This window comes from Zonotrichia leucophrys, chromosome 8, assembly GCF_028769735.1.
Source record: "Zonotrichia leucophrys gambelii isolate GWCS_2022_RI chromosome 8, RI_Zleu_2.0, whole genome shotgun sequence".
Taxonomy (NCBI): Eukaryota; Metazoa; Chordata; class Aves; order Passeriformes; family Passerellidae; genus Zonotrichia; species Zonotrichia leucophrys.
In genome coordinates, this window is record NC_088178.1 from 26,564,131 (window position 1) to 26,575,550 (window position 11,420).

At 49.6% G+C, this 11,420-nt stretch overlaps 1 protein-coding gene across 1 annotated transcript in view; it reads right to left on the bottom strand.

Moving 5' to 3' along the window:
* Positions 1 to 11,072, bottom strand: part of PLPP3 (phospholipid phosphatase 3) — a 44,123-nt gene extending 33,051 nt beyond the window's left edge. Inside the window, exon 1 of the mRNA XM_064719963.1 lies at positions 10,335 to 11,072. Coding sequence (XP_064576033.1) covers positions 10,335 to 10,473 — 139 coding nt within the window. The 5' untranslated portion in view covers positions 10,474 to 11,072. The remainder of the gene's footprint in view (positions 1 to 10,334) is intronic.
* Positions 11,073 to 11,420: the final 348 nt, after the last annotated feature.

An 11,420-nucleotide genomic window follows, 5' to 3' on the forward strand; every position in this document is an offset into this window, starting at 1 on the left:
CAAAGAAACTGAGGCATGAGATCTAGGCCATGCATACATCACCAAGAAGATCTGACTCCAAGTACTGCTGTGAGCTTTCCATACAACCCCAAGGCCATCACTCACTGAGGCCTTCAAGACAGACCTTATGTTCATCACTCACTGTACACAGGAATAAAATACTCACCGTACACAGAAATAAAATGCATTTTCTTGTACTGCAAACTCAGGACACAACTCTGCTACATCCATACAGACAGGCAATAGGGGGTGTCCTATGTCCCTTGGGACTGGCAAACCCCCAAAATCCCACATTCCCACAAAAGGCAGGGATATGGTGCTCCCAGGGCAGGATCTCTGCTCCTGCACTGACCCAGCAGAGACCCACAAACAGCACCAAGGTGGGAATTTCACCCCTCAGAGAAAACACAGCGGACCTTGCAGCAAGGGAGTGTTAATGAGAATATCAGCCTGACACCTCACCCTGACACTAAAGGGAAAAACCTCTCCTCCAAAACCAGGACTTAAAGCACAGGGAAAGAAGATGTTTTTCACTTGCAGGCAGCTTTACTTTACCTCAGTGTTACATCTTTCCCTGTGAAAGCAAAACCCTGAGATTTAAGCAGGTGGATTTTCAGGCTGTGGACCCAATACCCACTTGTGGCAGAAAACTTCAGCAAGAGCAAAAGCAAAGTACCTGTTGTTATATCCACAATCCTGGTGTATCCCAAACACTATCCCACTTGCCTGGCAATTTCAAACATGCTGCATGCCTAGATTCTGCAGTGGCTCTGAGAGTTTTCTTTGTGCCCATGGTGATTTATCAAAACAGGCTTTCTCCAAAATGTTATCCAGCTTTTCCAAGGGTTTTACATTTGACAAAGATTCGTACCAGCTCAGTCAGAAAAAAGAAATGCCACAAAACTTCTCCTTTAAGGAAAAAAAAACCCAAACCACCCAAGCCTCACAGCCCAATGCTTTAGAAATGCTTCCACATGCTAATCAGCCTCCTATTCAGCTCCAGACTGAATAGGACTCCAACAATGACAAAGAAATACGCTGAACCTATCCCACATTTCATCCCCTTCACTCAAAATGTTGCTGTTACCTTGGTTTTCAGCCGCTTTGTGGGAGCTGCAGCAGAATGACAGCTGCATGCTAAAGCTGAAGGGATGGTCAAGAAACCAGGAGGGCTGGATGAAAAAATATGTGGCCCAGATTATGTGGGAAAAAAATGGGATTATCTGAGAGGATAGTAACTGATGGGGTAAATTTTTATGAAAATAAAATTTTCTTATTCTTTTAATAAGAAAAAAAAGGGCAAAAAAGTCCCCGATTCCTCTACAAAAAGCACAGCCTCTTGTGGTCAGGCAGCAAAGGGAACTTTCTCTCAGCCTGGCAAGTATGAGTAGGATAAAAGCCCCTCCAAGCCCTTCCCTTGGAGAATTATCCATTTGTGTTATGTATTATCAACTGGCAGATGCCTTAGTGCAGCTTTTCCTCCACTCCTTAACCTGAAAAACTCCAGCTCTTATTCTGGGAAAGGACAAGCCACTTCCTGCTGCAGTGGGTGAATCAATCCAAGGTTGTTTCCCTTTCCTGCAGAGCATGGAAGCACCAGAACAGAGGCACCTGGGTAAGTTTTCACAGGAATTCAGGTGGGAAGCCCCAGGACAGGTGCACACATGTCCTAGGGACACATTTCAGCCCCAGCCCCGGCAGTCACAGACTCCTCCACAGTCGCCAAGGATCTGATTTCAAGATGCTTTGGGAGGCCTGGCAGAAGCACTGAAGTACTGAAGTCTGCAGCTCCAACAGGGAGTTCAGGAAGGAATCAGAGGTGCCTGAGCAGCTCTGCAAGCCCCACTGGGCACCTCTGTACTGGAAACACTGCCTTCAAAGTGTGCCCTCGCCGGGCTCCAGCACCTGCCCACGCACCGGGGTGATGCTGCTCCTTCTGCTCCCCAGATTAGAAACTCCCAGAGGCACAAACCTCCCGTGACGTGCCCGGGCAGGACCAAGGGCAGCACAGCCTGGCACAGGGATCCTCAGCCCAGCACTTGAATTCAGGGAGAAGCAGCTCCCCAAAAAGCAAGGGCCATCTGATCAGTGATCAAAGAGCTACTCCAGAAACCTGCTAACACCAAACTGATTCACAGCTATCGACTTCAAAGGAGTTCTGCTGCCTGCCATCAGCTCGCCAGCCATCCAAAATTACTCCCTGAGCATCACTCAGAACACAAATGCACCCAGTGGTTACTGACCAGACCTGCTTATCAGCATTTCACCATGCTGTGTGCGAGTTTCCCTTTGGAAAATAGCACTTTACAGGGTGGTGGGCCTTGCAGGAAAGCCTTGGAAGCCCTCAAAATGCTTGGGATGTGGGACTGGTTGCCACGGCTGCTGTGCTGCTACAAAGACCAGAGCAAAGATCTCTCTGTCAGCTGGCTGGGAATGATAACCAGGGCTGGGCTGGCTGCTGCCTCCAGGCTTACAGGAAAGCCCATCATGACTCGCCCCAAAAAAGTCATAAATAACCTGCTGAGTGTCAAGGAGTCAGGAAGCCCAGACCCCATTTGGCACATTGGCTTTCAAACTCAGTGGCTGGGCCCTGGGAGGATGTCATGAGGTCTCAGCTTCATATTAATGCTGAATTAACAGAAATGTAATTAATATCTGTGTGCGGCGCCTGCATGGTCAGACACAGGGTGGTCAAAAATGACAGTCATTTTTTATGATTTTACAGGTGAAAGTAGCTAATTTCTTCTTCTGTGCAGCACCAGACTGACACTTTAGGGAGGCAGAAGCTTTCTGAAGGAGTATCATTTCTTTCAGGAGGGATGGCTGCCCAAAACATCTCGCCCGCAACTTCTACTTCTTCTCTTTACACCACGGAAGGAAGAACCATGCTGTTCTCAGCTTCAGCAGCCAGAAAAGATGATGAGGCTCCAAGAGGTGCAGTCTGACACCTGCAAGCTCCTGAAGGGGTGAAGGACAGCTCAGTCCTACAGCCACCTTTGGTGTTCAGGGCAAGCTGTGGGTGAACCCAGCAATGCCAACTGCTCCAGCCTCAGTTTACTGTGTTTTCCAAGCATCACAGGCTATGCCCACTGGTGTGTTTGACCAGAAAACCTGGAGGCACCTCCCAAGCTCCTCAATGCTATGACCAACACTCGTTCACATCTTTCTGGGCAAGGGATGTGGGAAAGCAGTAGAGGATTATGAGCAGTCTCCATGGAGTCAGTGTCACCACCAGTGTCAGACCAGCTGCAGCTCCATCTGGGCCCTGGCTGGCAGCCCCAGCCTGGCCCTGAAGGAGGGCACCATGTGCTCAGAGAACACAAGGTCGTGCATGGATGCAGTCCTGTTCAAGGGCTGGAACAGGAACACACAGCACAAAGAGCACAGGCATGTGCAGAGCATCACAAGCTCTGGGGTTAAATTACATGTTCTGCGTATAACTTGACTTGATGCTGAGTCTGTTTCCAACCCTCTGTCTCCAAAACATCCAGCACATGTGAAAAACAAGCCCACTTACGTGACTGACTCCAAAGGATGGAGTTCCATAGGAATTTCTGGTACTTCCAAACCTGCCACGACAAAGCTGATTTTCACACTCATTCATGCATTCTCTTGGTAACAAACTTATGCTTAAGGCTTGCTTTCAAGCTGTTTGCATCAAAATCCAAAGACACTTCGAATTCTCTGGTTTTCGTGGCATTCTGCTTCCTCAGGTCAAACTGGAGGAGCAGCTTCTGCTGATCATGATCCCGCTGTTGCAACTGAGCCCTTGCGTGCAGCTAAGAGGCAAGAAGGGATTCTCCAATTTCCCAACAGCTGCTCCAACACATCCCTGGCCACAGACACCTGATCCACACAAAGAACTTTCCACCTGCTCTAAAATTGTGGAGCAGGTAGTGCCCCTCCAAGGTGGATGTCATGGGAGAGAGTGAAACGGAGATGGGGTGGCTTTGAAAGGGATGCACATGCCTTTATGGGAAAGGGGCCACTGATCCATAAGAGATGTGACACACAGGGCACCCACCTCCCAACTTTTGGCAAAACCCACCCAGCTGAGGTATCTGGGAAGGCAGATGGAAGGCAAGCCACAGGCTGGGCCTCCAGACATGCTGGCAAGGGGGGAAGGACAGAACAGCGTTCAGAAAACTGACTTCAGACTTTTATAATTACAGGATAAGCGCTGGATTACTTTAATTCACTTCTTTCATTGAGGCTTTATCACTCTCATTTCTGAGCCTTTTTGTTTGTTTGTTTAAAAGATGAAACCTGACTTACCGGAAGAGCCGAACAAGGCCCTAAGACACAACAAAAGGAAGAAAATGTAAAAAAAAAAAAAAAATATATATATATATATATATACATATATGTATGTTAGCACTCATACAAAACCCCAGCTGGCAGGGGGCAAAGCCACATCCTGGGAGGGGGTTTCCCTGCTTCCTTCCCCCGCTGGGACACAGCCCCTTGGGATGCCAGGGAAGCTGCTGTTCCCAGCTCTGGCTGTGTGAACGCTGGGAGAGGAGGGTTTGAAGGCTGCTGCCTTTCCCCACGCTGCCTTCAACAGGCAGGCCCTTGTTCCAGGCACAGGCAGGCCGGGAGACCACAAGGGTCCCTTCTGGATTACTATGGATGAAGTGGGAGCATTGTATGAAGGGAACGGGGAGGATGGAGCCTGCTCTGCCAGAGCTGAGCTGGGCTTTTGCCTCCCCCTCTTTGAAGGCATTTCAGGCAGAGATGGGGCCACACAAACACCCTGCCTATCTCAGATGCTGAGCAGGGGCCCTGGTTTGCCAGAGGTTCCCCAGCTGTGGTATGCAAACCATTTTTGGGTGGTACACAGAGCACAAGCATCTGGGGAAGACACCACCAGCCTGTATCCAGACAAACAGAGTCAGACCAAAGCAGCCCAGGAAAGGCATGCATATTAAATGGAGATTTAAAGGGTATAAAAATAATCCGTTTGATCTGGGAGTGATGTTTATATTATTTTTCATGCTCACTACAAACAGACAATTAAAAAAATGTCATCTGCTGTAATTGTGATTCCCATCTCCTGCCTGTCTCAGCAGCAGGTACACAGGATTCAAAGCACTCCTGGCCATGAAGCAGTTGCACGTAATTCTGCTTTTCCTGGAGACACATCTTCAGGCTGGCCAAGTTCCACCAACTCAGGAAAGCCAACAGATTTATACCCCTGAGGACTCGGTCTGCCATAGGTACAGCATTTCCTTGTTCTGCAATTAACACCTCAAGTATAATTGTCACTAATAATCTCTTTTTGATAGGTTGGTTCTCTCTTTTTTTTTTTTTTGTTTGTTTGTTTTCACAAAGCAAATGCAGAAAAAGTGGATTTCAAACACCTCCAAAATATTTCTCTTGCCTTTACTTCCAGTCATCTTTGGCTCCTTTGGTCTTTCAAGGGAGGCACAACAGATGGGTATCACACTTTAGGTGCTGACTGCTCGTTCAATAAGAAGCTTTTCCAGGCTCAAAATAAAAAAGCTCCTTTACTCCCAAGTTCTGGCAGAGTCCAACTGCACAAGAACCTCATGCCAAGGTGCCACTTCTGCCAACCTGCCTGTGCCAGAGCACCTCCAGAGCAGCCATCCCTGGCCAGGAGCTCGCTGCCACCAGGAGATCCTACAGGTTGTGGAGAGACACATAAACATTAACGACCAAACCCCACCTAGGGATGCTCAAAACACGATGACGACTCTCCACCCACACAGCTTCTCCCGTGTGGTGTGGGCTCAACACAGGAGACACAGCATGGAGAAGGCATCACCGAGGGGTTGGGACTGTCCAGCTGGTTTGGACAGCCAGGTCTTGCTGTCCCTTGCTGGAAACAAGAATTGGTTGGCTCAGTGTCTTCAGGTGCACAGAAAGATGTCACCCATGCGACAAGTGAGTGTTCCGCAGTGGGGCAGTCCTAAAAATAAAAACAGCCCCAACCCAAACAAATTAAAGTTGCTTAGCTCAACACATCCAGCCTTACACCATCCAAATAACTCTAACCTCACCCCTCATCTCCAATTCCTCCCACTCCTTACACTTCAATGACAATCCCAGGCCTGTTTGCACCAATTTTTGTGATGAAGCGACAGGGCCCCTGGCAGAGCTCAAATCCTTTTTGCTTCTGAGAGCTGGAGAACTACACAATTTTCTACACAGAAGAGGGAAGTCAAGAGTAATCTAAACTGTTAGCCCAAATTATAAGATTATATACCCACTTACATAAACATGTCAAGGTCCAGCTAACATAAATATTTACTTTCAAAGTTCATTTTAGCATCAAGCTCGCTACAGGAGATGCCAAATTTGTGAGAAAGCTGCAGAGATATTAAGGTTGTAAGAGGTCTATCCATCTGTTGCTTCAAAAAACCTTCCCAAGGCAGTAAAACTTGTGCTGCACAGATTAACTGGGATTGACAGAAGAGAGAAAATTAAATTAGAGGCAGAAGAGAAGAAGGGCAGTAAATTATGTGCAGTTTACATCCCACCAGCCTGAAACATATGCTCCCATAAAGCCAATTTCCACAAGCCTCAGAAGCAGGTATGCCAGATGAAATCTTTCTATTTTATGGCACAAGCAGGACTTTTTGGAAGCTGTTTTACCTGCACAAGCTGCACAAATACAAGCTACCGAAGACCCTCATCTGCCCTATCACCCTTGCTGACACAGCCTTCCCCTCTTCCGAGATTAAACGCTTGACTTAGCACCCGTCAGCAGAGCACAGGTGGCTGCTCAGAGCTTGCTGAACACCAGGAGTCCCTGCCAAGGGAAAACAGCAGGTCTGAGAGGAGTAAATTTAACCCTAGATGCTACATCTGTGGGGCTAGGCTCCAGAACATCCCACCTCAAGGGCAGGGCAGGAGGCTTTTCCCCACCTGGCCATGTCTCCTCCATCAGGAGGAGGTCTGGGAGCTGTTGCAGGATAGCAATACCCCATGGCATTAGGGAAAGTAAGCCCCTGAGATCTGCCCCAGCCAGGATCACCCCAGTTCCCCCAAATAACAACTCCAAGAACAAGGGAGGAGGTGCAGAAAACTCCTGGCAGAGGGACGGACTGAGGATGATCAGATGAAGGTGGAGTGAGGTCCACCCGTCACGCCTCTTGTTTTGCTGCTCGGAGAGTTCCTCACTGCTCTACAGAGCAAAGACACCAACCAGCTCAGCAGGGGGAACTTCAGACCTGCCCAGACCCTCTCAATCCCATTTTCAGATGTTCTGCAGTGATCAGGAGACAGGGACAGGGCAGCGGGGACTCTTCCACATCACCAAGCTCGCCTGTGGCCCTAACAATTTCAGGAAGCATCTTCCAGTGCTCTAAACAGAGCCCTCCAAAGAGGAGGAAGCAGATGGAGAAAGTTATTTTCCCCCCTTGCATGACCTGCTTTAATAAATGCACACTCAGTTCTTTTCTGCCTTTTTGTAATGAGTTAAGCACGGGCACGGAATTTCTGGGAAGTTCGCAGTGTCGGCGATCAAACCTCTTGTTCATGCAAGAGCCCAGGGATTTATGAGTGCCAAGTGCACTCATTAGAGGAGTGGGCTGGTCATTCAGGAACATCCAGCTCCCTGCCAACTCAACTCAAGTTGGAAATGCAGGAAAAATGGAAGGTTTGGTGCAGTGATCTTCATCCAAACCTCTCCACCAGCAACTGGCTTGCGAGCCTGCTCCCCAAGAAAGAAAAGATACAAATCTTCCTTTTATGCATTTGCTATCAAGATAACCATTGTACTGCTTAAGGATGAAAGACAAAAGTGGATCTTTCTAACTACTCTCACCAAATTAAAGCTGAAGGAAGCTCCTGATAGCTCAGCTTTACTAATTCAGACTTTCTTAGATGGTTATGGTAATTGTCTTCTGGGTAATTTGTTTAAATTTGTGTGTAAACAAAGGGTTTGTACACATCTATAGCCTCACACAGAGTGTGTCACTTCTGAAAAACATTCCAGCCATAGTTCCCTCTTTTCATTTTCCCCTCAGAGAAAACCAATCCAAGGGCGAATTATGGCATTACTTGCATCAGGAGCCAGGGCAGCGTCACAGGCCTCTGCAAATCAAATGGCCAGTTTTAATATTTCCTAAAGTGGTCCTCAAATGAGAAAAAGCCTTCTGTTTCCCTGCTTCTCTGAATGTCTTTGGGCAGCTGCTCAAGAGGCGTAACTCAGTTTGACTGCACTGGAGGCCACTGGCCATGTGCCCACATGCACCAGCATTACATCTCTGCTGGTCCCTCCACCTCAGAAGAAGTCATTTCACCCAATTCTGCTCTTCATTATCTTATACAGGACTTGTTTTGGTTTTTTTTTTCCCCACTTTATATGTAAATATCCATCTTCTTGTACCTGTCCACCTTTCTCTCACAGGAAGATTCAGCTAGGACACTTTTTTCCACTTCCCAAGTGTTTTTTTTGGGATTTTTCAAACATGAAAGTAGGAATCAAGTACTTGGAAACTATAAGCTGATAGTCTTCCCTAGCAAAAGGCAGATGGAAGAGCAAGCCAAGCCTCCCATGAGTGGGGCAGCGTTGACAGCAGCTCATGCCCAGCCATCAACTGGCAGGTCCAATACTCCTGGTCCTGGTCTGGGTGTATTTGCAAAGCTCATCCCCAAACACACATCATGGACTCTCCATCCCCAAACACACATCATGGACTCTCCATCCCATAATCATCTCCCTCACCATGTCCCACCCATGCCATTCACCGGCCAGTGATCAGTCAGATCTAAACTTTCTGCTGCATTCATGCTCTTGCATTTAAATGCTCCTCACCCTAAAAAAACCAACAACAAAACAACAACGAGGAGCCTCAACAAAACCCCAAAACAAGCCAACTCTGGTGTTTACTTCCTGATTTCCACCTGTAGCAACCTGAAACAAAGCAACAATCACAGTTTTGCTGTATCACATTATTCCCTGCCAACAATACTTTCCACTGATGCTTGATAAGTCCTGTTTACCCAAACTAGCACAAGTAGAATAACACATGTCAACCAACTGCTTTTTCATTCAGGACCCTTAGCCCAGAGAAGGGGAAGCAAAACCCTTTCCCCATTCAAATAGCACCTACTCATGCCAGGAATGCCTCAAGTTAAGAAAACTTGGGTAAATAAAAGTTTAAAAGTACTGACTCGTAGGAGATGTTTTACTAGGAATTCGATTTTCTGCTCAAGTAGGTGAGGTAAGTCCAGCTAGTTATGTTCCTACTTATATTAGTTTCATATATGGGATACCAAGTATTTTTATATTTTCCAGATCCGAGAAGATGAAGCTTTCTGCACTGGCCCCTATTCTTGTGGGAATATAAAGAGAAAACCATGCCTCCCCTCCTAATGTATTAGTGCCCCCTAATATACACCAGATGATCAATAAACTGCATAAAAATTAAATCAAACTGACAGTCTTTAAAAAATGGGCTCTAAGCAGAAACAATTGTTTTAAAGACTGTGGTGTCTGGAGTATTAAACTCACGTGTTGTTGTGTTATTAATCTCTTTGTTGGAAGCCGGTTGATTTCCCCTGCCCGTGTCTGTCAATTAAACATTCAGCATCGCAGCCACAATGGAAGGGTTGATGTTTTGGAATGCAAAAAGTTTTTTTTGAGACGCGCTGTTGACAGTTCCCTTCCATGCCACAGCATCTCCAAAAAGCCAGCGCATCTCCAAAAAAACCAAGCAGGCAGGCAAACCCAAACCCCTGTCAGGGGCTGCGAGAGCGCTCCGGAATGAGTTTAGCGAGACGGGAGAAAGAGAGGAGCGCTGGCGAAGCCGCCAGCAGAGCGACACGGCAGCCGGAGCGGCCAAAGTTGCTGTTTTCCATTATTACCCAAAACACGAGCCGGGCTGAGCGTAGAGCGCTGCCTCCACCTGGAGCTGGCCCCGGCGCCGCCGAGGCAGCAGCGCCGGGAGCGGGGCCCGTGCCGGGGGCAGCCCCGGGGCGCATCCCCGAGCCCACAGTGCCCCCTGCGAACCGCCGGGCCGCTCCGGGGCCGTTCCGGGGCCGCGGGGGCAGCCACGCACCAACAGCAGCGAATCACCCGCAATCAGCGCCCCGGGGTGCGGGGCTGCCGTGCCCGGCTCTCCCCGCGGGGACCCCCGGCCGCCCCCCGCGCTCCCCGGCCCGGTGCGGCCGCTCCCCGGCTCCCCCGCTCGCCGCCCGGCCCGGCGCTCCCGGCGGCCCCGCTCCGCGCTTTTGTTTGGGAAGCGGCGCGGCCGGGGCACGGCCGAGCTCTGCCCGCCCGCCGCCCAACTTTCCCAAAAGTTTTTCCCGGGGAGCGGAGGGGGTGCGGGAGCGGGGAGAGGGTGCGCGGAGCCCGCGGTGCTCACCCATGACGAGGCAGAGGCAGTCGAGGCAGATGAGCAGGGCTTTCTTGCTGCTGCTCTTGGCCGGGTTGTTGTTGAGCGCCGGGCTGCCCCCATTCTTGCTCTCCGGCGGGATCGCCTTGTCGTACTTGTAGCTCTGCATTATCGGGGGCGAGCGCCCGGGACGAGCCGTGCCGAGCCGAGCCGGGCCGTGCCGTGCCGGGCCGCAGGGAGCCGCTCGGAGCCGAGCCGAGCCGAGCCGCGCCGCCGCCGGGCTCGCACGCCGTGCGCCGGGGAGGTGCTGCCCGCGCCGCCGGAGCCGCTCCCGGCCTCTCCGGTGGGGCACGGGAGGCGAGAGAGGCAGGCGGGTCTTCCCAAGGAGAGAGGAGGGGAAAACAAAAAAAAAAAATCAAAGTAGCAAAACAAAAAAACCAAAACAAGCCCAAAAAAAGAAAAAAAAAACCAACCCCAATCACCAGGAAAGCAGCGAAGGGGCAGCGAGTGAGAAGTTTGCGGGATGTCCCAAAGGCGGTGGAAAAGTCCTGGAGGAAAAGCCGGGGGGAAGGATTTAAAAAAAAAAGTGTATATATATATTTTATATATATATATATTTGTGTTTCTGTGTATGTATGAAGGTTTCAGTCCGGGAGAAGGTGCGGGGCGATGCTGCCCCGGGGGCAGGTGGGCTCCGCGCTGGGCTCCGCTGCGCTGCGCTGCGCTGGGGGCTCCCGCCGCGCCCGCCCCGGCCGCTCTGGGAGCCACCGGCTCGGTTCTGCACTTTTATTCCGAGAGGCGCTTTCCTCCCCTCAGGAAAGAAAAAAAAAAATTGAGAAGAAGAAGAGGGGGGAAGAAAAAAAATCAGTCACTGGCTCGGATGGGATATCCAAGTAAGCACAGCCCCTTTCCTGCATCTGACATTTTACATAGATAATTAGGTCCACATTTTTTTCCTGAGGGAAGTTAAAAAAAAAAAAAAAAGAAAGAAAAAAGTTAGGAGCTAAGTTTTCTCTGGCAGACCAGAAGAAGGGTGCCTCTAGCGTTCGTTCGTACAGGAGTGCAGGGGGAAAAGGAAAACAACCAGCCGATCCAAGGCTGGAGGACTCCGAAAAG